General features: G+C 43.9%; 2 protein-coding genes and 1 non-coding gene across 3 annotated transcripts in view; 1 reads left to right on the top strand and 2 right to left on the bottom strand.

Annotated features, from left to right (window-relative positions):
* LOC135554766 (polycomb protein suz12-A-like) overlaps positions 1-9269 on the bottom strand; it is a 39870-nt gene extending 30601 nt beyond the window's left edge. Inside the window, exons 1-4 of the mRNA XM_064987198.1 lie at positions 8503-9269; positions 6654-6700; positions 5605-5669; positions 1985-2053 (exon numbers count right to left, since the gene is read on the bottom strand). Coding sequence (XP_064843270.1) covers positions 1985-2053; positions 5605-5669; positions 6654-6700; positions 8503-8704 — 383 coding nt within the window. The 5' untranslated portion in view covers positions 8705-9269. The remainder of the gene's footprint in view (positions 1-1984; positions 2054-5604; positions 5670-6653; positions 6701-8502) is intronic.
* Positions 9270-9311: 42 nt separating this feature from the next.
* Positions 9312-17269, bottom strand: LOC135553879 (uncharacterized). The gene is made up of 3 exons (XM_064985806.1): positions 17257-17269; positions 16213-16958; positions 9312-9320 (listed from the first exon to the last, which is right to left on the bottom strand). The coding sequence occupies exons 1-3, from the start codon at positions 17267-17269 to the stop codon at positions 9312-9314; spliced, it is 768 nt and encodes a 255-aa protein (XP_064841878.1).
* A 4310-nt stretch (positions 17270-21579) lies between these two features.
* Positions 21580-21651, top strand: trnat-cgu (transfer RNA threonine (anticodon CGU)). The gene has a single exon. It is a non-coding gene; the product is annotated as a tRNA-Thr (tRNA).
* Positions 21652-26795: the final 5144 nt, after the last annotated feature.

The following is a 26795-nucleotide window of genomic DNA, read 5'->3' as shown; positions in this document are numbered from 1 at the left end:
AATATTCTGGTATTTTACTCATTGATACAGTCCCATTTCGTTTTGCAAGTCATTGGTTAAAGTACAGGACATTGGCCTGGAGAACTTTCAACGAGGAAAGTGTAGCAGGCCACATCATCACTGTATCAACAGTGGACTAATGGAAAAAGACCAGAGCTGTGTTCGAATACCCATACTAACATACTGTATACTACCTACTTAATGAGTACCCATACTAACATACTGTATACTAGCTACTTAATGAGTACCCATACTAACATACTGTATACTAGCTACTTAATGAGTACCCATACTAACATACTGTATACTAGCTACTTAATGAGTACCCATACTAACATACTGTATACTAGCTACTTAATGAGTACCTAACATACTGTAACAGCTACTTAATGTATACTAGCTACTTAATGAGTACCCATACTAACATACTGTATACTAGCTACTTAATGAGTACCCATACTAACATACTGCATACTACATACTACATACTTAATGAGTACCCATACTAACATACTGTATACTAGCTACTTAATGAGTACCCATACTAACATACTGTATACTAGCTACTTAATGAGTACCCATACTAACATACTGTATACTAGCTACTTAATGAGTACCCATACTAACATACTGTATACTAGCTACTTAATGAGTACCCATACTAACATACTGCATACTACATACTACATACTTAATGAGTACCCATACTAACATACTGCCTCCCTAATGAATATATACTATTAGTAAAATTTAAGTCAACTGTAAACACACAGTATCCTTTCAGTTGAGCGTACTAGCTCTTCGCCCGTCTACAGGAAGTTGATGCTGTTGCTATGCAACCTCTTGCTAGCTTGTTAGCATAACAAATAACTAGCTAGACATTTTAGGATTTCGGGTGTGTTCATAAATTCAAATCTGGACTGCCAGAGTTGTGTTGTCAGATTGTCCGTTTGTAAATTCAGAGTGTTTGGCTCTCAAAGTGTTCAGAGAGCACGTTGCCAGACAGTGTTACTGGACGCTCCGGCCGAGGAGTAGGGTTGATCCGAGCCTTCTGACCTCACAACGGCAGTCAAGCACCCAAGGTCACTGGATAACTACTTCCAGACACAGATGAGAGAACACCTCACTCGGACCATTTTACTCACCCTAGCAGAGCTGGTTAGGCTGTTTTCATGTTATCCAGATAGCCAGAGAGAATTTACGAACGCATCCGAATGTCCATTGAGAACACACAACGACTATATCATTTAGCTAAGCTAAGAATGGCGGGAAAAATCAAGTCAGTAATGGTTGGATAGTTAGATAGCCTATAGTTAATATACTGGCAAGTATGATGTATTAATAACCAACTGACGTTGGGTAGCTAGCTAACATACCGGTACATACTGCTGTAATGATATGCTATGTGGTTCGTAAGGACAGCGGAGCTTACAAATTGTCAGCCAACATAACGTGCAAGGTAACTTATTTGAAAAGTCATAACTTTATTACAACATTTTGTTAACATTTGTCATAATTAGTTCAAAAGGAATTCATTTGTAGCCGCTCTCATTGGACAGGCTGCATATTTCCTCCATTTCTGTTGTGAAGCCACGCCCATTTTCTGAAGAATTGCATTATCGGCTCTAAAAGCACAGAGATAGTGTCCACTTCCTATTTTGGTGAATGTAGTAGGACACCTGGGAACTTTTGGCATACTAACTATATCTATACCAATAAGCAAACTATATACTGAATTTATGTCACAAATAGTCCAGTTAACTGACCTGCCTAATTAAATAAAGGTTAAGAACAAATTCTTATTTTCAATGACGGCCTAGGAACAGTGGGTTAACTGCCTGTTCAGGGGCAGAACGACAGATTGTCAGCTCGGGGATTTGAACTTGCAACCTTCCGGTCACTAGTCCACAACTAGGCTACCCAGCCTCCCCAGTTAGTGTGGTTAGTATTGGAACACAGCTCTGGAAGATGATGGTCTGTTTACCTGTGTGCCTTCTGCTCAGCCCTCTTCTTCTCCACTCTGTACAGCAGGTGATCCACCCTGGAGGACTTCCTGACCCCCCCCCAGAGAACCCCCCCCCAGGGTTAATAGACAGGACACACTGGGGATTTACACTGCATCTCTGAGGCTGTGTCTTCCTCCTCCACACTTGTGTTGCATACTCCCCATCAAGGATTTAACCACGCTGGAAAAGTGCCCCGCCCACTGCTCCTACAACCATCCAATGATCTTAAATCCATGACAGGAAGTGTGAAAGTGGGAGAATCAGACATCACCACTAAATGAAGATATACATCACCGTAAAGTGAGGATGTATTCAACCCATTGAGCTCTGTACACTCCTTGAAAATGGAGTGAAAATGGCAGATTTGGGGGTATTTATAAATCTCCTAAACTGTAACAGTGTCTGTACAGTAACATGCTATACATGATGTCAGAGCTCAGTGTCTGTACAGTAACATGCTATACATGACGTCAGAGCTCAGTGTCTGTACAGTAACACGCTATACATGGCGTCAGACCTCAGTGTCTGTACAGTAACACGCTATACATGACGTCAGAGCTCAGTGTCTGTACAGTAACATGCTATACATGACGTCAGAGCTCAGTGTCTGTACAGTAACACGCTATACATGACGTCAGACCTCAGTGTCTGTACAGTAACATGCTATACATGACGTCAGACCTCAGTGTCTGTACAGTAACATGCTATACATGACGTCAGAGCTCAGTGTCTGTACAGTAACATGCTATACATGACGTCAGACCTCAGTGTCTGTACAGTAACATGCTATACATGACGTCAGACCTCAGTGTACAGTAACATGCTATACATGACGTCAGACCTCAGTAACACGCTATACATGACATCAGAGCTCAGTGTTCAGTAACATGCTATACATGACGTCAGAGCTCAGTGTCTGTACAGTAACATGCTATACATGACGTCAGAGCTCAGTGTCTGTACAGTAACATGCTATACATGACGTCAGAGCTCAGTGTCTGTACAGTAACATGCTATACATGACGTCAGACCTCAGTAACACGCTATACATGACATCAGAGCTCAGTGTACAGTAACATGCTATACATGACGTCAGACCTCAGTGTCTGTACAGTAACATGCTATACATGACGTCAGACCTCAGTGTCTGGACAGTAACATGCTATACATGACGTCAGAGCTCAGTGTCTGTACAGTAACATGCTATACATGACGTCAGAGCTCAGTGTCTGTACAGTAACATGCTATACATGACGTCAGAGCTCAGTGTCTGTTCAGTAACATGCTATACATGACGTCAGAGCTCAGTGGCTGTTCAGTAACATGCTATACGTGGCGTCAGACCTCAGTGTCTGTACAGTAACATGCTATACATGACGTCAGAGCTCAGTGTCTGTACAGTAACATGCTATACATGACGTCAGAGCTCAGTGTCTGTACAGTAACATGCTATACATGACGTCAGAGCTCAGTGTCTGTTCAGTAACATGCTATACATGACGTCAGACCTCAGTGGCTGTTCAGTAACATGCTATACGTGACGTCAGAGCTCAGTGGCTGTTCAGTAACATGCTATACATGGCGTCAGAGCTCAGTGGCTGTTTAGTAACATGCTATACATGACGTCAGACCTCAGTGGCTGTACAGTAACATGCTATACATGACGTCAGAGCTCAGTGTCTGTACAGTAACATGCTATACATGACGTCAGACCTCAGTGTCTGTACAGTAACATGCTATACATGACATCAGAGCTCAGTGTTCAGTAACATGCTATACATGACGTCAGACCTCAGTGGCTGTACAGTAACACGCTATACATGACGTCAGAGCTCAGAGCTTCCTGAATGCATTCAGAGTATTTTCAGATTTCATTATCAACATATGCAGTGAAAAGTACAGTAAAATGTCAAATGTACATAACATGTTTGGATTCAGCCTTGTGGGAAAGGAAAAGTCACCTAGTCAGGTTGTCCAACTGAACGCCTTCAACTGAAATATGTCTTCCGCATTTAACCCAACCCCTCTGAATCAGAGAGGGTTCGGAGGGCTGCCTTAATCGACAGCCACGTTGTCGGCGCCCGGGGAACAGTGGGTTAACTGCCTTGCTCAGGGGCAGAACGACAGATTTAGACCTTGTCAACTCTGGGATTCGATGGCCCAAAGCTCTAACCACGAGGCTACCTACCTGTCAGGTGAACTGTTGTGTCCTCACCTTTAGTCTAATCGTTTTCCCATAATCTCCTAACTGTTCCCTCTGGGATTTGATGGCCCAAAGCTCTAACCACGAGGCTTCCTACCTGTCAGGTGAACTGTTGTGTCCTCACCTTTAGTCTAATCATTTTCCCATAATCTCCTAACTCTTCCGCTGTTTTGATAGTTACCATGGTTATACATTTGCATTTCATATGTATTCTGTAAGATACATTTTCATTTCAGCCCCCATATCCATATAGGCTAATTCCCACCAGTGTAAAGGATTAATGGAAAGATACACTTTTTTTTTTAAATTTAAGATATTACGTTTGTTTTTTTAAATAATAAAAAATTCTGTTCTATCGATTCCTGGTGTAATTTCCTGTTTTCATGTGTATCTTGTGCTATTGCCGTTCACGTTAGGCAGAAAGACAGACAGTAGGATGCTTTTCACAACATAGGGGACAAACATTTGATTCTAGATATCACTATAATCAAGAAGAACTCAGGGACCCAAATATCACTATAATCAAACGATATGCAAAACAGCTAATATGACTAAACACACCCTTTCTCATTTACATAGAGAAAGAGATAGCCAATAGGCGACCAGCGTGCGTTGTCTCATTTCAGCAGACAACAGTCCTGTGTGGTTCAGTTAGGAATTCAGTTAGGCATTCTCAGCATACTAATGAAGCTAGTTTGATGAGTTTCCAGTCTTTTTAAATAGCCTACATGAGCAGCAGACATAATGACCGTGAACCTGAAGAGTTCTACCAACCCTACCAACTCTTCAGGTTCACGGTCATTATGTCTGCTGCTCATGTAGGCTATTTAAAAAGACTGGAAACTCATCAAACTAGCTTCATTAGTATGCTGAGAATGCCTAACATAAATGTACATGTGAAAGCATTTAACAGATAGAATCAACACCTTCATGCAGGTGTAAGATTACGTTGAAGATAAATACACAACGCAGAGTTTGAGAGGATGAGAGGACGAGAGTACTAAAGACAAAATATAATACTAAACGGTCAATAGGGAATTGTCAATGTAAATAGGAGTTGGTTTTCAGTTCAACAGCCGTTTAGAATGTGTGGAATGTCACTCCTGAACTCAGAGCTTCGTTCTGTACAGTCCGGAGCAGGATACTGGTTATTTGGCCATTGGCCCAGTCATACTGCAAGGACTTTTGATTGGTCAACCGTAGGCTATAAAACAGCATCCTGTTCCTTTGTTTGGGGGAGAAAAGCTGAGAGGGGAGACTGAACATCTGAACATCTTCCTCCCAGCATAACATCTTGATTTGTCCTTCTCAAATAAACCTATTTTTCCTCCCCTTGATTTGCTGTGGAGTTTGTGTTATTGAAGAATAACCTAAATGGCTCACGCAGGTTTTTACCGTTTGGCGTTTGTTCTGGAGTTTCTGTGGGACATGTAGGTGAGGGTTCTGTTCAGAAATATGGGCTGAAAATACAACAACAAACAGGAAAAAAACTATTAGAAATCTGCACTTGCATCTTCTGTACAGAAATGTTGCAACAAATTGTCCAATGACCAAACAGATTGTCCAAACAGATTGTCCAATGACCAAACAGATTGTCCAAAAAGATTGTCCAATGACCAAACAGATTGTCCAATGACCAAACAGATTGTCCAATGACCAAACAGATTGTCCAATGACCAAACAGATTGTCCAATGACCAAACAGATTGTCCAATGACCAAACAGATTGTCCAATGACCAAACAGATTGTCCAATGACCAAACAGATTGTCCAATGACCAAACAGATTGTCCAATGACCAAACAGATTGTCCAATGACCAAACAGATTGTCCAATGACCAAACAGATTGTCCAATGACCAAACAGATTGTCCAATGACCAAACAGATTGTCCAATGACCAAAAGAAGGCCATTCTATCTAGTGGAACTGTGCAGCGCATCAAAACTTTACCATCTTCAAAACAGACATCATTAACCAGCCATGTTACAGCTGGTTCAAGGTAAGTCTTTACCTGCTCAACAGAATGCTATTCTAGAGGTACATTAAATGGTTACCATCTTCAAAACAGACATCATTTACCAGCCATGTTACAGCTGGTTCAAGGTAAGTCTTTACCTGCTCAACAGAATGCTATTCTAGGAGGTACATTAAATGGTTACCATCTTCAAAACAGACATCATTAACCAGCCATGTTACAGCTGGTTCAAGGTAAGTCTTTACCTGCTCAACAGAATGCTATTCTAGAGGTACATTAAATGGTTACCATCTTCAAAACAGACATCATTAACCAGCCATGTTACAGCTGGTTCAAGGTAAGTCATTATCTGCTCAACAGAATGCTATTCTAGGAGGTACATTAAATGGTTACCATCTTCAAAACAGACACACCATTAGAGGCCACAGACAGTAAAGAATGACAAGGTGCCGAGAAGGTTTCCAACGTACCGCTATCAAGTTCCTTGTTCTGAGAAACCTGTAGATCTGGGTCGGTTCTGGAAACACAATAGACTGGTTGAACATTCACTAAGTTCACAGTAAATTACATTGACAATAACATTATATTGATAACAACAGACAATTTATCCTAGAAGGGTAATTATTGTTGGCTCTGAAACTGGGTCAACATTTATTAGCTTACAGTAAATTACTTTACATAAACAACAATCTTATTTGTATACTCGTACAGTAGAGTACAGTGCAGTAAAGTATAGTAGAGCAGAGATGAGTATAGTATAGTGCAGAAAAGTAGAGTGTAATGCAGTACAATAGAGTATAGTTCAGTACAGTATAGTTCGGTAGAAGATAGTTCAGTAGAGTATAGTGCAGTATTGTATAGTTTAGTACAGTAGAGTTCAGTAGAGGATAGTTCAGTTCAGTAGAGTTCCATATAGTATAGTTCAGTATAGTATAGTGCATTGAGTACAGTAGAGTATAGTTCCATATAGTATAGTTCAGTACAGTATAGTGCAGTAAATTATAGTGTACTCAACTAGTGTGCTCTACTGTATGGAACTATACCTTTCTTTACTGTACTCTACTGTCCAAACATGTGAATCCAACTGTGGTTTGTGGCTACTATGATTCCCCATTGTAGCCAATTCAATTGGTGAAATTCTGTTACCGATTTGATGACGGGATTTTGAGTTGTAAATCACTTAATAATTCATAAACAAAATGTATGTCAAAAAAACACTCTAGCTATGTGGGTTTTTGATAAGGGAATTTCAAAGCACAGGGAATGTTTTCTTAAACTTACAGAAGGCAGAAACACTTCCCCAAAACAAAATATAAGGGTTGATTTTAAGAGTCGTTACTTCCAACATTGTTGTGTTTTAATGTATTTCTAAAACCTTTTAATACTTTCTGGTAGATGTTTTCTTATACCCCTTTTCCATATGTTTGACCAGAAATCAAAGCCTTTGCTTATTCCGAATTTTTAGGATGGGAAATGGTTGAAAAATGTATATATACACACACACACCTTTAAATTTTTCACAAATATAGACTTCCCATATTGGTGATCATTGGTCCCTTTAACATGGAAGTGACCCTATACATATTTATGTGTGTTACATTAATAAATCAATCAAATGTATTTATAAAGCCCTTCTTACATCAACTGATGTCACAAAGTGCTGTACAGAAAGCCAGCCTAAACCCCCAAACAGCAAGCAATGCAGGTGTAGAAGCACATTAGTTAGTACACAGTTGCTACCATGCTGTGTTGTCATGTGTTGCTGCCATGCCATGTTGTCTTAGGTCTCTCTTTATGGACTGTTGTGTTGTCTCTCGTCGTGATGTGTGTTTGGTCCTATATTTTATTTTAATCCCAGCCCCCGTCCACGCAGGAGGCCTTTTGCCTTTTGGTAGGCCGTCAATGTAAATAAGTATTTGTTCTTAATTAGTTAAAAGGTTCAATAAAAAATACCAAAAATATTTCAAAGGCAGCACATGCTCATTTCTTAAAGTAGTTCTGGCACATGTAATCTCTTCAGAGGAGGAAGTAAGCAAACACGTGGTAAAATAAATTAACTACAGTAGTTAGCTATAAATCTAAAATAGGGTCAGATTTCTTTGTATACTGATGACTCAAATAATGATGACTGTCAGATGCTTTGAACTTGACCTCTTTCTGGTGAAATGTGGTTATAATTTTGTTTTTCGAAAGATGCCTCACAAGGGACACTACTATATAAACTAGATTAAATAGAGATTGATTGTAAATGACAATCTAGCAATAAAAAGGTAACTAATCATGCAACAACATTATATGACGACAATGACAGCAACTCACTTTCAAATGCCTGCAAGAACAACTCATGATCGGCTTGAACCAGTTCCATTTTCGGCTTCTTGGCTGCGGGCATCACAACTGCAGTTGTCTGGTGGTGGTAGACACGGCCGTTCGCTCTGCCGCCACCGGTGCCAACGTATCCCACAGCGGGACCCGATACGTTGTTGCCGCCGTCAGAAGAACCGTGCTTCTGGGGAGACATGGCCCAGGAATATTCCAAATATGGAAGAAAAAAATGTCAAGTCCTTTGTCAAAACAAAGAGTAACGTTACCAATAACGAGCAAGCTGAAGCTAGCCAGGCGGTGTTAGCCAGCAAAGTTAGCTAGCTATCTTCTTGTCAAATTCATGGAATAAACATTAGTCTTGTTGTAGAAATGCATTGTTTGTTGACTAGAAAAAAGTTCGTCAGAGAAACTATTTCGATTAAATCGCAAGGACGCACGAAATTAGAGAAGTTAGCAAGCACCCGGCACGTTCACCTAGCTATCTCTGTGTCGCTATGTTTCCTACTGAACGTCAGTTAGCTAGTTATGCTAACCCCGAGCTAGCTTGTTAGCTGGACCTGCTGAATCGCTGTAGATATCACAACAAATAAGGTGAGTTGGAAAGATGCCATGAAATAATGCTAGCTAGGCTAGCCGCTATGTCGGTTTGGTAAAGCTACAAAACTCTATGCAAATGAACCATTTAGTACAATTTTCCTGAGAGCTTCTACAAAACAGTCAAATTGACCGTTTTTTTCTCCCACATATCAGGCATAAACTCCCTGAACTCAATAATTCAAATGGTGACTTGAAAGCAACCGCCCTCACAGATCCTAGCCGAATCAGAGGCGTTGTTTGGAGAAGTGAGAGTTGTGATTGGTGCGAATCATCACGGGTTGGCAGATGACGTTCGGTAGAGAAACGTTTGCCATTCACACGCAGTCATTACTAGTTACCACAGCCACAAAGTCAGAAGGCCCGCCTATCCGACCAATCAGATGAGGGAGTGTGATAACGCATTTTCCGTTTCGCGGGAAACGCCTAATTTTCGAAATGGCGTGTCTGGAGTTCAAGTTTGAGGGCCAATGGTGCTTTCAAGACAACTGGGAACTGGGAAAAGTGAGGTCAGTCATCTTCGGGTTGGAAAGTCGGAGCTCAAGAAAAGATGCCAGAGTTCCCGACTTGGAATTCCGACTTGGACGACTGTTCAAAGCAATTCTGCCAAATGACTTAAATGTAATGTAGTGTAAATGTAAAAAAAAATCCCAAGTCAGAGATCTTTTTTTTTTCTCAACTTCCCAGTTGACAACATCACTCAAATGTATAACATTGAGAAAGGCCACAAGTTTTTGGGGAACAAATGGAAAGTTGTCTTTTCTATTTTAGATGGTAGCTGACGAGCATAAATATTGATGGGAAACCAAGACTTTTCTGAAGCCTTTGGGGCTTTCACCAAATCATGCTGAAAAAAATATTAATTATGCAAATCTTTTAACAATATGCACATGAATGATATCTGCTGGTCAGCAATGAAAAGCAGCATTTGATGTTCATGGAGACGTTTTTTTCCCACAATATTCATCAAATCTCGGTGGCGCAGTGGCTCGTCGCGAGGTCTGAGTAGCCTACTATCAGTTACCGGTTAGGACCTTCCGTCATGCTTCCCTTTTATTGCGGTGAAATCCCTTGTTTCGCTATTAAAAACAGTGATTCTATGGCATTATTTAGGATGCTTATGGTTGAAGCTTATACTTAACTAAATAGAAATAATAGTTTGAACAACAATGTGCTTGAAAGTGTGTTGTCACATAAAACGATTTTCTAAATAATATGCCTTGGCTGGGATTCAACCCCATTCCCTGGTTACGGTCCCTGAGACCCCGACTCCACGTGCGGAGCTGCTGTTCAGGTGATATTACATGGAAAAACTCCTGTCGACATTGTAAGTTGTCCAGTAGAGATTGGTGTTTTTTGAGGAGTATTTGTCTCCGGCTCACACAGGAGTAATAAAGGCCTAGAGCACAATTTATTTGATGTGAATACTTTTTTTTAAATTGTGATTTTTCAGGTGGTACTGCAGCAGACCTACTTCCTGCGGATATGCCTACAAGCCTTTCATTTCAATAGTAATATATCATACCTTCAACAGATGCACAGCCTTTGGCAGGAAAACAACTCAGTTGACAGAGCAAAAGTCTCCCATTCAATGGAGTTGCCTTTCAAGAAGGAACAGTGATGCCGAAACATTGGTGGTCTATCCAATACATTACTCTGAGGTGGTCTACCCAATACATTACTGGGATGTGGTCTACCCAATACATTACTGGGAGGTGGTCTATCCAATACATTACTCTGAGGTGGTCTACCCAATACATTACTCTGAGGTGGTCTACCCAATACATTACTCTGAGGTGGTCTATCCAATACATTACTCTGAGGTGGTCTACCCAATACATTACTCTGAGGTGGTCTACCCAATACATTACTGGGAGGTGGTCTACCCAATACATTACTGGGAGGTGGTCTATCCAATACATTACTCTGAGGTGGTCTATCCAATACATTACTCTGAGGTGGTCTACCCAATACATTACTGGGATGTGGTCTACCCAATACATTACTGGGAGGTGGTCTATCCAATACATTACTCTGAGGTGGTCTACCCAATACATTACTCTGAGGTGGTCTACCCAATACATTACTCTGAGGTGGTCTATCCAATACATTACTCTGAGGTGGTCTACCCAATACATTACTCTGAGGTGGTCTACCCAATACATTACTGGGAGGTGGTCTACCCAATACATTACTGGGAGGTGGTCTATCCAATACATTACTCTGAGGTGGTCTATCCAATACATTACTCTGAGGTGGTCTACCCAATACATTACTGGGATGTGGTCTACCCAATACATTACTGGGAGGTGGTCTATCCAATACATTACTCTGAGGTGGTCTACCCAATACATTACTCTGAGGTGGTCTACCCAATACATTACTCTGAGGTGGTCTATCCAATACATTACTCTGAGGTGGTCTACCCAATACATTACTCTGAGGTGGTCTACCCAATACATTACTGGGAGGTGGTCTACCCAATACATTACTGGGAGGTGGTCTATCCAATACATTACTCTGAGGTGGTCTATCCAATACATTACTCTGAGGTGGTCTACCCAATACATTACTGGGATGTGGTCTACCCAATACATTACTGGGAGGTGGTCTATCCAATACATTACTCTGAGGTGGTCTACCCAATACATTACTCTGAGGTGGTCTACCCAATACATTACTCTGAGGTGGTCTATCCAATACATTACTCTGAGGTGGTCTACCCAACACATTACTCTGAGGTGGTCTACCCAATACATTACTGGGAGGTGGTCTACCCAATACATTACTGGGAGGTGGTCTACCCAATACATTACTGGGGGGTGGTCTACCCAATACATTACTCTGAGGTGGTCTATCCAATACATTACTCTGAGGTGGTCTACCCAATACATTACTGAGAGGTGGTCTACAAAATACATTACTGGGAGGTGGTCTATCCAATACATTACTGGGAGGTGGTCTACCCAATACATTACTGGGAGGTGGTCTACCCAATACATTACTGGGAGGTGGTCTACCCAATACATTACTCTGAGGTGGTCTACCCAATACATTACTCTGAGGTGGTCTACCCAATACATTACTGGGAGGTGGTCTACCCAATACATTACTGGGAGGTGGTCTACCCAATACATTACTGGGAGGTGGTCTACCCAATACATTACTGGGAGGTGGTCTACCCAATACATTACTCTGAGGTGGTCTACCCAATACATTACTGGGAGGTGGTCTATCCAATACATTACTGGGAGGTGGTCTACCCAATACATTACTGGGAGGTGGTCTACCCAATACATTACTGGGAGGTGGTCTACCCAATACATTACTGGGAGGTGGTCTATCCAATACATTACTGGGAGGTGGTCTACCCAATACATTACTGGGAGGTGGTCTACCCAATACATTACTGGGAGGTGGTCTACCCAATACATTACTCTGAGGTGGTCTACCCAATACATTACTCTGAGGTGGTCTACCCAATACATTACTGGGAGGTGGTCTACCCAATACATTACTGGGAGGTGGTCTACCCAATACATTACTGGGAGGTGGTCTACCCAATACATTACTGGGAGGTGGTCTACCCAATACATTACTCTGAGGTGGTCTACCCAATACATTACTGGGAGGTGGTCTACCCAATACATTACTGGGAGGTGGTCTACCCAATACATTACTGGTGGTCTATCCAATACATTACTGGGAGGTGGTCTACCCAATACATTACTGGGAGGTGGTCTACCCAATACATTACACTGAGCTGGTCTATCCAATACATTACTGGGAGGTGGTCTACCCAATACATCACTGGGAGGTGGTCTACCCAATACATTACTCTGAGGTGGTCTACCCAATACATTACTGGGAGGTGGTCTGCCCAATACATCACTGGGAGGTGGTCTAAATACATTAAGCTGAGGTGGTCTTCCCAATACATTACTCTGTGGTGGTCTTTCCAATACATTACTGTACGTAAGTGGTCTACACATACATTACTAAGGTGGTCTACCCAATACATTACTCTGAGAAGGTCTACCCAATACATTACTCTGAGGTGGTCTACCCAATACATTACTCTGAGGTGGTCTACCCAATACATTACTCTGAGGTGGTTATCCAATACATTACTGGAGGTGGTCTATCCAATACATTACTGAGGTGGTCTACCCAATACATTACTGGGAGGTGGTCTTTCCAATACATTACTCTGAGGTGGTCTACCCAATACATTACTGGGAGGTGGTCTATCCAATACATTACTGGGAGGTGGTCTATCCAATACATTACTGGGAGGTGGTCTAGTCCAATACATTCTGGAGGTGTCTACCCAATACATTACTGGGAGGTGGTCAACCCAATACATTACTCTGGTGGTGGTCTATCCAATACATTACTCTGAGGTGGTGGCAAAATGGCTTAAGGACAACAGTCTGGTATTGGAGTGTTGTAATGGTACAGGCTCTGACCTCAATGGTAGAAAATTTATGGGCAGAAAAGTGGTGGTGGAGGCCTACAAACCTGACTCAGTTACACCAGGCTGTCTGGTGGTGGTGCCAAAATGCACCCAACTTATTGTACAGCTGGTGGTGGTGTTGTAATGTTTGACCCAAGTTAAACAACTAATTGAGTGTATGTAAACTTCTGACCCACTGGTGGTGGTGATGAAAGAAATAAAAGCTGAAATAAATCCTCTCTGGTACTATTATTCTGACATTTACATTCTGGTGGTGGTGTTGATCCTAACTGACCTCAGACTGGAATTTTTGGTGGATTAAATGTAATTGGTAAAACCGAGTTTAAATGTATTTGGTAAGGGTGGTGTAAACTTCTGACTTAATGGTACAGGCTGGTGGTGGTCCCTTTATTTCTTTTTTACAGCCTCCCATTTGTTGTGGGCACAAAGACTGGTGGTGGTCCCTTTAAAAGTACAGACCCCTGGACTTAGGTGGTTCTGTTGTGGTACAGCCTGAATTGGTGATTAAAACGGTACAGACTGGTGGTGGTGGTGGTGTAACGGTACAGGCTGGTGGTGGTGGTGGTGTAACGGTACAGGCTGGTGGTGGTGGTGGTGTAATGGTACAGGGTGGTGGTGGTGGTGGTGGTGTTGTAATGGTACAGGCTGGTGGTGGTGGTGTTGTAACGGTACAGGCTGGTGGTGGTGGTGGTGTAATGGTACAGGCTGGTGGTGGTGTTGTAACGGTACAGGCTGGTGGTGGTGGTGTAATGGTACAGGCTGGTGGTGGTGGTGGTGTAATGGTACAGGCTGGTGGTGGTGGTTGTAATGGTACAGGCTGGTGGTGGTGGTGTTGTAACGGTACAGGCTGGTGGTGGTGGTGTTGTAATGGTACAGGCTGGTGGTGGTGGGTGTAATGGTACAGGCTGGTGGTGGTGGTGTAATGGTACAGGCTGGTGGTGGTGGTGGTGGTGTTGTAATGGTACAGGCTGGTGGTGGTGGTGTTGTAATGGTACAGGCTGGTGGTGGTGGTGGTGTAATGGTACAGGCTGGTGGTGGTGGTGTAATGGTACAGACTGGTGGTGGTGGTGTAATGGTACAGGCTGGTGGTGGTGGTGTAATGGTACAGGCTGGTGGTGGTGTTGTAATGGTACAGGCTGGTGGTGGTGTTGTAACGGTACAGACTGGTGGTGGTGGTGGTGTAATGGTACAGGCTGGTGGTGGTGGTGTTGTAATGGTACAGACTGGTGGTGTTGTAATGGTAGACTGGTGGTGGTGTTGTAATGGTACAGACTGGTGGTGGTGGTGTTGTAATGGTACAGGCTGGTGGTGGGTGTAATGGTACAGACTGGTGGTGGTGTTGTAATGGTACAGACTGGTGGTGGTGTTGTAATGGTACAGACTGGTGGTGGTGGTGTTGTAATGGTACAGGCTGGTGGTGGTGTAATGGTACAGGCTGCTGGTGGTGGTGGTGTAACGGTACAGGCTGGTGGTGGTGGTGGTGTAACAGTACAGGCTGGTGGTGGTGGTGGTGTAACGGTACAGGCTGGTGGTGGTGTTGTAATGGTACAGGCTGGTGGTGGTGTTGTAACGGTACAGGCTGGTGGTGGTGGTGTTGTAACGGTACAGGCTGGTGGTGGTGGTAGTGTAACAGTACAGGCTGGTGGTGGTGGTGTTGTAATGGTACAGGCTGGTGGTGGTGTTGTAATGGTACAGGCTGGTGGTGGTGGTGTTGTAATGGTACAGGCTGGTGGTGGTGGTGTTGTAATGGTACAGGCTGGTGGTGGTGGTGTTGTAATGGTACAGGCTGGTGGTGGTGGTGGTGTAATGGTACAGGCTGGTGGTGGTGGTGTTGTAATGGTACAGGCTGGTGGTGGTGGTGTAATGGTACAGGCTGGTGGTGGTGTTGTAACGGTACAGGCTGGTGGTGGTGGTGTTGTAATGGTACAGGCTGGTGGTGGTGGTGTAATGGTACAGGCTGGTGGTGGTGGTGTAATGGTACAGGCTGGTGGTGGTGTTGTAACGGTACAGGCTGGTGGTGGTGGTGTTGTAATGGTACAGGCTGGTGGTGGTGGTGTAATGGTACAGGCTGGTGGTGGTGGTGTTGTAATGGTACAGGCTGGTGGTGGTGGTGTAATGGTACAGGCTGGTGGTGGTGTTGTAACGGTACAGGCTGGTGGTGGTGGTGTTGTAATGGTACAGGCTGGTGGTGGTGGTGTAATGGTACAGGCTGGTGGTGGTGGTGTAATGGTACAGGCTGGTGGTGGTGTTGTAACGGTACAGGCTGGTGGTGGTGGTGTTGTAACGGTACAGGCTGGTGGTGGTGGTGTTGTAACGGTACAGGCGGGTGGTGGTGGTGGTGTAACGGTACAGGCTGGTGGTGGTGTAACGGTACAGGTTGGTGGTGGTGGTGGTGTAACGGTACAGGCTGGTGGTGCTGGTGGTGTAACGGTACAGGCTGGTGGTGGTGGTGTTGTAATGGTACAGGCTGGTGGTGGTGTAACGGTACAGGCTGGTGGTGGTGTAATGGTACAGGCTGGTGGTGGTGGTGGTGTAACGGTACAGGCTGGTGGTGGTGGTGGTGTAGTGGGGAATGTTTTCCTGGTGCACGTTAGATCCCTTGATCCCAATTGAGCAGCGTTTGAAAGCCACACCTTGTAGAATCCATGCCCTGAATAATTCGGGCTGTCTGGAGGTACAGGCTGGTCTGGAGGCAACAGGGGTGGTCCGACCCGGTTCTTAATGGGTGGTCCGACCCGGTTCTTAATGGGTGGTCCGACCCGGTTCTTAACGGGTGGTCCGATCCAGTTCTTAATGGGTGGTCCGATCCGGTTCTTAATGGGTGGTCCGATCCGGTTCTTAATGGGTGGTCCGATCCGGTTCTTAATGTGTGGTCCGACCCGGTTCTTAACGGGTGGTCCGATCCGGTTCTTAACGGGTGGTCCGACCCGGTTCTTAACGGGTGGTCCGACCCGGTTCTTAACGGGTGGTCCGATCCGGTTCTTAACGGGTGGTCCGATCCGGTTCTTAACGGGTGGTCCGACCCGGTTCTTAACGGGTGGTCCGACCCGGTTCTTAACGGGTGGTCCGACCCGGTTCTTAACGGGTGGTCCGACCCGGTTCTTAACGGGTGGTCCGACCCGGTTCTTAACGGGTGGTCCGATCCGGTTCTTAACGGGTGGTCCGACCCGGTTCTTAACGGGTGGTCCGACCCGGTTCTTAACGGGTGGTCCGACTCGGTTCTTAATGGGTGGTCCGACCCGGTTCTTAACGGGTGGTCCGACCCGGTTCTTAATGGGTGGTCCGACCCGGTTCTTAACGGGTGGTCCGACTCGGTTCTTAACGGGTGGTCCGACCCGGTTCTTAACGGGTGGTCCGACCCGGTTCTTAACGGGTGTACCTAATAAACAGAGTATATATACATCAGACGTGTGGAAGTGAAGAGTATGGTACTAATAAGAATGGACTGACCCACAAACATAATGGGGACGGGAGTAGGCCCGACTGAGCAAATAGCCTGGTATAATGAGAAAGACAGATGTATTTATTCAGCCATTTGGTCTGATGTCATATTTAGGGGGCGGGCACTATGGAAGCAGCAATCCTGGGCAAGTCGACAGTTACTCAGAAAGGAAGAAGCAGTGTCTTCCTGCCATTCTCAATCCCTGATACGAATCAAGAGAAGAAGAATCTTTGACCTGGATGGACCATATTTATCTGTGGACATTCCTGAGTCCATGGCTCCATTACAAATAGCACCCTATTCCTTATGTCGTGCACTACTTTTGATCAGGGCCCATAGGGATCTGGTTCTCCAGGAACAAGGTTGTAGTTACAACCTACAGGACAGTATCTCAGTGACGTCATGACAACCAGCTGTAACCACTGGCATGGCATCCAACTTTCAAAGGAATTACAAATCAGAGTTTGTACATGATAAACGAATACTTCAAATAAATTGAGGAAAGAATAGTGCAGAGTTAATCACATTATTTATTAACCTGACATTAATACCGTTTGTTCACATAGAAACCAACAACCAGGTAGTAATTCAGAAAAATACACACAGTTGCACTTGAGTCGACAACAATGGCCGACAGACATGATAATAGTGAACCAGTGAGACAGGGAACAGATCCAACAATGATAAAAGCATGATTTTAAAAGGAGATGTTATGACATACAAATACAGAGAAAACCGTCAAAGGTGTCATCGTCATGGAAACGTGTAACAATGTTTAACCTCGACAGTAAGTTAAAAAAAAGGTGTTTATCTTTCTCTTTCATGGAAGATTTCAGACAGTTTAAGTCTAGTCCTGGGCTAAAAAAATAAAAATAATAACTTAACAGAGATTCTCCATTGACCAGGCTTTTTATTCTAAGGACTAGGCTTAATCTGTGTCCCGGAAAAGTGGTTTATAATGTTTAGTCCCAACAGTGTCATTATTATTTTGGCTTATTCTACAGTGACATGGACGGAAGCCATGTTTCACAAATCCCTTTCGGCAAAATATAACAGGACCAAAATGAATCAATTACATTCAATGGATGATAGTTTTAAATTAAACAAGTGGCCGAGTTAGCTTGGTCCTAGATCTGTTTGTATGGTCTTGCCCACTCCTACGGTCATTATGGTCATTGTTGGCAAGACAGCACAAACAGATCAGGGACCAGGCTAGACGTCAGTATCCACAAAGCAGGAAAAATACAGTGTGTTCTGATCACAGCCAGTCATGATAGACTGGTCCCAGATCTGTTGGTGCTATCATGTCAATTCCATGTTTGGCATGGCAAGGAGTTGACACAATAGTACAAACAGATCTGGGACCAGCTACAGTCAACACGGCACTCGAGCTCTCAGATTGAAGAACCCCTCTCCAGCGACCCTCAGCTCCCAGACTTCCTCTCAATCCCATTCCAAGTAACGACAGAGTAACGAACGAGGCGGAGGGATGACTCTACTCCAACAAGCTCTGATAGAGCCTTTGCACAAGTAACGGCAGAGTAACGAACGAGGCGGAGGGATGACTCTACTCCAACAAGCTCTGATAGAGCCTTTGCACAAGTAACGGCAGAGTAACGAACGAGGCGGAGGGATGCAAGCTCTGATAGACAGAGTAACGAACGAGGCGGAGGGATAACAACAAGCAGAGTAACAGAGTAACGACGAGGCGGAGGGATGACTGATAGAGCCTTTCTACTCCAACACAAGCTCTGATAGAGCCTTTGCACAAGTAACGGCAGAGTAACGGAGGGATGAAGCTCTGATAGGCTTTGGAGGGATGACTCTACTCCAACAAGCTCTGATAGAGCCTTTGCACAAGTAACGGCAGAGTAACGAACGAGGCGGAGGGATGACTCTACTCCAACCAGCTCTGATAGAGCCTTTGCACAAGTAACGGCAGAGTAACGAACGGAGGGAGACTAACGGGAACGAGGCGGAGGGATGACTCTACTCCAACAAGCTCTGATAGAGCCTTTGCACAAGCAGAGTAACGAACGAGGCGGAGGGATGACTCTACTCCAACAAGCTCTGATAGAGCCTTTGTAAACGGAGGGATGACTCTACTCCAACCAGCTCTGATAGAACGAACGAGACCTGGAGGGATGACTCTACTCAACAAGCCAGCTTTGATAGAGAGTTTGCGAGACTTGGAGGGATGACTCTACTCCAACCAGCTCTGATAGAGCCTTTGCACAAGTAACGGCAGAGTAACGAACGAGGCGGAGGGATGACTCTACTCCAACCAGCTCTGATAGAGCCTTTACACTGTATACCAGGGCTACTTTCCACAATCAACTCCTCATGGTCTCTTGAGCTCGTCTTCCAATAGTAGCGCTTTGATGAAACAGAATCCTATACCTACCCAGTTGTCATACCTATCCAGACCGTTCATTTGAGGGTCAGGGCCGAGGGGAAGGACTAGGGAGGGGTTGAGGACTGTCTGTTGAGCTCCAGTAGTAATGTGATGATCCAACGTTACACTGCTTATACCTATCAAGACCTTTCAGATCTGCCAGCACCTAAGGGTTAGTGCCAAGGTCCTTATCTTATGCTAGGTGGCGTCACTCCTACACGATGCCCCGCCCCTAAACTGACAGTCATCGCATGATACGACATAAGGCAATGGGGGAGGGTTAGGGAGTGATTTGGGACTGGCTGTTAGTCTGGTGAGTAGCCGATGCTATCCGTGATGCAGTCCTTAGGTCTGGTGTATCTAGGACCGTCTCATCTCCCATCTCCACTAGAGTAGGGTGAAGTTGCCACTAGATGCTGATCTTGGGTCAGTTTAGTATTTTCCCCACTACTGGTTACAGATAGGATTGAGGGAGGGGGAAATGATCCAAGATCTGTACCTAGGGGGAGACTCTCCCCCCCCGGGACACTGACTGAATACAAGCATGGCTTCAGTGTTTTCTCCACAGTATGTAGGTCATGAGGAGGACGAGGCCTGCGGACAGAGCTGCTATGACACACTGGTGGATGGTGAGGACGCTCTCCAGGTTGCCGATGCGTTCCTCCATGGCACTGGTGTGGAAGTAGTCATAGACCCCGGCCCCGATGCTCCACACGGCCCACACAGCATCCACGATCAGGGGCATGGTAGGTCGTCAGAGGGGCTGAGGCTGGTGCTGAGGCTAGGGCTGAGGCTGGTGCTGAGGCTAGGGCTGAGGCTGGTGCTGAGGCTGGGGCTGAGACTGGTGCTGAGGCTGGGGAGGGGACCCAGGGGTGTCACAGGGGTGCGACTTCAGGGTCTCGCCAACTTCAAGGGTTTAACCTACACCTGGGACATGGAAGGTGTGGAAGATCAACGCCGGCTTGGGACAAGGCTGGGGTGTCAGTTCAGGGTCTCTCCAGCCTCTCCCGGGTTCCTCCTGCAGTAGTGCTGATTTATAGGCTTCTTCACCTGCAAAGGAACGGTTGGGAATGTAGTTTTACCAGGTTATATATAAATGCAATATTATGAATATAGAATGGAATATGAAATTCAGTTACGGTAAGTAACATAGGTAGGCTACTCTGTTGAAACACGCACACTTATGATCTTATAGAACACATTTCACTGCCCTGATTCAGGGAACCTGAATAATACTGTATGTTCCACGGAACACACATGTGGAACTTAGCCTGAGCTTTGAAACGAAGCTAACAACATTGTAACGTTGTTGTTGCTAGCTAACAACATTGTAACGTTGTTGTTGCTAGCTAACAACATTGTAACGTTGTTGTTGCTAGCTAACAACATTGTAACGTTATTGTTGCTAGCTAACAACATTGCAACGTGTTACAGTGCGGTGCACATATCAGACAAAGAGTATTATTAGGCTCATATGTATTCTAACAAAATTCCATGAATTTGCAACCTTCGGTGACCACTTTTGACAATGACACCGGTACAGAACTGGATGTACTGTATTGATCTCATGGGGTCAGCTAGTTAGCTAGCTAGCTACATCTTTGCTGAGCTAGGAACATGCCTAGGACTTACCAAAATGCCCCACGCACACAGGTTAAAATGAGCCACGCTTGCAATCTGCATCCAAGTTCTCTGTCTAGCTATAAATCACATAATCGTCAACATATAACGTCGATGGTTGAGATACCAAACCGGGCTAGCAACATGATCCTTAACTTAGTCGCCCACTACATCCGGGTGCAGTGCAACATTCAGGAACACGTGGACAGGGCGTGTTCGAAATAGCGTCATTACAATCGTATCGGGCATCATCATCATCATCATCCTATTTTGCTTTCTGCCGGCTAAAGTCACATTTTGAAAACGACCCGTGTTGCTAACTTCCAGTAGCTAGCTACCAACGTCAGTTTTAGCTAAGCTTAGCTAAGTGGAAGATGACACGGTGTGTCTTGGTTTGGAGATGTATGTTTGAGATTGCTCGTCATAAAAACGTGCTACTATCAATAAATATATTTGTATCATCCATAACATTGTCCAAACGGATTCAGTCAATTGGTAGGAAGAAGGTTTGAAAACTCATCTTTTTCCTTCGCACTATTACCAGGCGCGGTGGCCAAGTGGTAAGGCGTCGGTCTCGTAAACCGAAGATCGCGGGCTCGATCCCCGTCCGTGCCTCGGAAACGAAGTCCACGGTGGACACATTTTTAAAACGGGACAGTTCCAACGTGATACTTCATGGTGATATTTGATACATATTTCAAACTCAATATTAAGTTAATGCGTTGATAAAACGTTTAAATCTCAACAATGTACAATGTAAAATGTATATGTATATGTATATGACTTCTCATACATAAGTAGTGTTCATCAAGACAATAAATTGGAGACATCAAGGTAAAACAATTTTAGAGCTAAAACAAATCTAGGAGAAATCAAAGTTAAACAGTTTTAACAGCTAAAAATCTTAAACTTTTATTTCAGACGTTTATTTGGCACGCCCCTCCTAATGACCACCAGTCGGCGCTCCAACTTCAATAGTGTGTATCGACCAGTTAAGTAGCCCACTGAGATTTTATATACAGATCAGATGAGAGATCAGCCATCATAGAATGACACATGGATGAAAAAAACTAAGACGTAGACTGAGTTCTTGTCCATCTTTGTAAACACACGTTTATAAATATAGATCTTGTTTTCAATCCAATGCCGTAATAATACAGCCTGATAATATAGGCCTAAATATGTTAGGCAAATCAACCGTATAACTTTATATTTTACTCAGAAACTTGATAAATCCTTATGGTATACGAAAATCCTCGTTTTTCTGATTATTGTTTGGGAAGAGGAAGGTACAATAGTAATTTACTCCCCACACTTTTACATACGAGAGTGCAGAGCCAAACCTTTCCATTTGGTGGCAATGGTTACTGCAAGATCTTAACTGTCTCCAGGACTGTGTTATTCTGGATTTGCGCACGCATGGAGCTCGACATACCTACTGCCTAGTCACCACCACCTAGAATTCCATTTTAGGGAGGGCCTGAAAAGGAGGCTCGCACTACGCGGCCCACACAGCACAGCCAGAGCCACTGGGTTTGGGCTACTGTCTCTAGGTTCTGTACGGGACGATCGGTCAGTACACACGCAGAGAGAGGGAGAGAGATCAGGTGGGTTTATTTTTCCCGGGCAACGTTACCGGTCTGGGACACACCCTAGCCTACTTCGTCTTTATTCAGGAATATTCAACCGTCTATGGAGAGATGGGCCTATGTTCCATGCCGATAGAGGCCGTTCTGAAGTCTGTTTCGTGTCTGACTGGACAATTAAACCTGCTTTTTGGAAGATAGCATATACATTTTTCCTAAAGGATTTTACTCATAACATGAACGTTGTTTGGGGATTGCGAAAGGGAACCCTGGTCGTGGGCTCTAGAACTCAACAAGTTTCCCCTCGTGTTCCAACTGTGCGCTTTGGACAGTGTGCCCAACCTGTGCAAGGATGACGCGCACGTGGTGTGGTCGACTATCGCTATGATCGATAGGTTTACCTGATGGGTACATCTGTGAGGACAGTTGTTTACTGTCGTTAACTCTTTCCCTTACCCTAAATACCTTTGAGCTACAAAGAGACCAGGCCAATTTCTCTCTCAACTGAACGCTGAAGTATGAGAGCAAGACGGTTCACTTGAGGACAACAACGTAATTTCAGTGGATAGATTAGCATAATGCAGATTGATCATTGTCTGTGCTTCACAACAATAGTTTTACGTTCAGTTTTGTTTTACCCATTTGGAATTAATAAATACAATCTTAGTAGTACATTAAAATAGACAAATACATTGTCTTGGGGCTCCCGAGTGGCGAAGCGCTCTAAACCACTGCATCTCTGTGCTAGAGATGTCACTACAGACTCTGGTTTGATTCCTGGATGTGTTTGGGAGGCCCATATGAGTGGCACACAATTGGCCCGGTTTCATTGGGGTAGGCCTTCATTGTAAATAAAATTTGTTTTTAACTGACTTACCAAGTTAAATATAGGTAAAATATTAAAAATTAATTCATTAAAATGCCTTTATTTGTATTGCATGTTAAATGGAAACAAAGATTAAAAACTTTGTTTAACCTTAGTTTTTAATCAGAGTTTTTAATCTTTGCATTGAATATGCTATACAAATAAAGGCATTTTAATTAATTATATGAAGAGTGACAAAATGTATCCCTTTTACCAAAGAGCACATTCTGTCTACCAAAACCTACTATTGTGTACCTTAGCTTCCCTTCCTTCTCTTTTCTACATTATCTATATCGTTTAATTCAGTAAATAGATCATTAGTGTGTTTCACAACTAGCCATGTTTTAGCCAATGTTCCATTGGTCCTGGTGTGTTAGAGGGTGGGTCTTTGTTGTTCCATTGGTCCTGGTGTGTTAGAGGGTGGGTCTTTGTTGTTCCATTGGTCCTGGTGTGTTAGAGGGTGGGTCTTTGTTGTTCCATTGGTCCTGGTGTGTTAGAGGGTGGGTCTTTGTTGTTCCATTGGTCCTGGTGTGTTAGAGGGTGGGTCTTTGTTGTTCCATTGGTCCTGGTGTGTTAGAGGGTGGGTCTTTGTTGTTCCATTGATCCTGGTGTGTTAGAGGGTGGGTCTTTGTTGTTCCATTGGTCCTGGTGTGTTAGAGGGTGGGTCTTTGTTGGCAAGGTGAGTAGTGTTCTCTCCTCTCAACTGGCCTACAAAGTCCCAGTTTCTGGCCCACAAGATCACCCAGTTCACCTGAACCTGTATAGCCACAATGTGACACCCCTGGAGTAGATTAGGGGTCAAGTGCCTTGCTCGAGGGTACAACGGCAGGAGATGGTGTGGTAGGATACCTAGAATTCCACCAAATGTTTTTCCTGTCTGACATGGGATTCAGACCAGAGTCCCTGTGTGTGAGCGAGCAAGTAGGAGTGTGTGTGTGTGTGTATGACTGTGTGTGTGTGTGTGTGTATATGACTGTGTGTGTGTATATGACTGTGTGTGTGTATGACTGTGTGTGTGTGTGTGTGTGTGTGTGTGTGTGTATGACTGTGTGTGTGTGTATATGACTGTGTGTGTGTGTATGACTGTGTGTGTGTGTGTGTATGACTGTGTGTGTGTGTGTGACTGTGTGTGTGTGACTGTGTGTGTGCACCCGCGTCGTGCTTCTGCTCCAGGCCCTGAATGTTTAGCTGAAAACGTCAGTGACTATATCTGTGTGTGTGTATGACTGTGTGTGTGTGTATGACTGTGTGTGTGTGTATGACTGTGTGTGTGTGTGTATATGACTGTGTGTGTGTGTGTATATGACTGTGTGTGTGTGTGTGTGACTGTGTGTGTATGACTGTGTGTGTGTGACTGTGTGTGTGTGTGACTGTGTGTGTGACTGTGTGTGCACCCGCGTCGTGCTTCTGCTCCAGGCCCTGAATGTTTAGCTGAAAACGTCAGTGACTATATCTGTGTGTGTGTATGACTGTGTGTGTGTGCATGACTGTCTGAAAACGTGTGTGTGTATATATATATCTGTGATCCTCACCAACAGCTTCATAGTTCTCACACCTAGTCTAGAAATGCTTGATTAGTTTGTAATTAAAACCCTCCACACACACACACACACACACACACACACACACACACACACACACACACACACACACACACACACACACACACACACACACACACACACGTCCCCGTACGCAGGGTGCTAAACCCATCCGGATGTTTTCTCACTGACATAAATCATGTTTTAAAATAGATCACCACAGGCAGGCTGAGGGAATGTGTGATTTATGACGGACTATGTCATCTCCACTATTAGCATGTCACTCATACAGTCGGCATATACTGAGGATGTGACTAAGTTGTTGATTTGATAACATATCGTTCGTCCCAAATCACACCCTATTCCTTAGTGTGCTACTTTTGACCAGGAACCTAAACGTCCCAAAATCACACCCTATTCCTTAGTGTGCTACTTTTGACCAGGAACCTAAACGTCCCAAAATCACACCCTATTCCTTAGTGTGCTACTTTTGACCAGGAACCTAAACGTCCCAAAATCGCACCCTATTCCTTAGTGTGCTACTTTTGACCAGGAACCTAAACGTCCCAAAATCACACCCTATTCCTTAGTGTGCTACTTTTGACCAGGGCCTTCATGTCCCAAATCGCACCCTATTCCCTAGTGTGCTATTTTTGACCAGGAACCTATACGTCCCAAATCGCACCCTATTCCTTAGTGTGCTACTTTTGACCAGGAACCTAAACGTCCCAAAATCACACCCTATTCCTTAGTGTGCTACTTTTGACCAGGAACCTAAACGTCCCAAAATCGCACCCTATTCCTTAGTGTGCTACTTTTGACCAGGAACCTAAACGTCCCAAAATCACACCCTATTCCTTAGTGTGCTACTTTTGACTCGGAACCTAAACATCCCAAATCGCACCCTATTCCCTATGCACCTTCAAACGTAGTTTACTATAGAGAATAGGTTGCCGTTCCAGACACAGACATATAGTATACACTGGGTCGAAGTTGTCACAAGGTAGTTGTTGATTTGAGTAGGGTGCAGTAGGTTATTTAAAGGGCCAGTGCGGTTCTCTGACCAGGGATCACAATAATGAACCACACATGGTTTTGGTTTGGAATGTTAGTGCAGTAAACAGAAAAAAACCCGGAATAACTTCGACCTGTTGGAAACATTTTTATGAAAGGCGTATTCTTCGCCTGACTTCGTCAAGTGGAAAAGAGATGTTCAAGAAAGAAGGATTTAATGATAAACATTCACATTTTACAATTACATCCTATAATAGAATTTTCCTTTATCAGATTATACAAATTAAATAAACATATTTCCCTTGAGAGTGGGAAGTTTTTGTTATTCTGAATAATGACTATTTAGTTATTTTCATCATTGTATGTAACCACTTTGGACCTGCACCAAGTCCACTCATACCAAAAGACTAAGAAATATGGAACACAGTGTCTCTATGCTTGGCACTGAACATTAACAACCTCTTAAGGATTGGACCCTTTTTTTTCATTTTTCCCCTAAAATGACCCAAATCTAACTGCCTGTAGCTCAGGACCTGAAGCAAGGAGATGCATCTTTTTGATACCATTTGAAAGGAAACACTTTGAAGTTTGTGGAAATGTGAAATGAATGTAGGAGAATATAACACATTAGATCTGGTAAAAGATCATACAAAGATAAAACATGGCTATTTTTTTTTACCATCTTTGAAATACAAGAGAAAGACCACAATGCACTATTCCAGTTTAGGCGCAATTTAGATTTTGGCCACTAGA

The sequence above is a fragment of the Oncorhynchus masou genome, chromosome 14 (genome assembly GCF_036934945.1).
Source record: "Oncorhynchus masou masou isolate Uvic2021 chromosome 14, UVic_Omas_1.1, whole genome shotgun sequence".
In the NCBI taxonomy this organism is placed as follows: domain Eukaryota; kingdom Metazoa; phylum Chordata; class Actinopteri; order Salmoniformes; family Salmonidae; genus Oncorhynchus; species Oncorhynchus masou.
The sequence above is the reverse complement of the archived record's forward strand: the minus strand, read 5'-3'. Positions and strand labels throughout refer to the sequence as shown.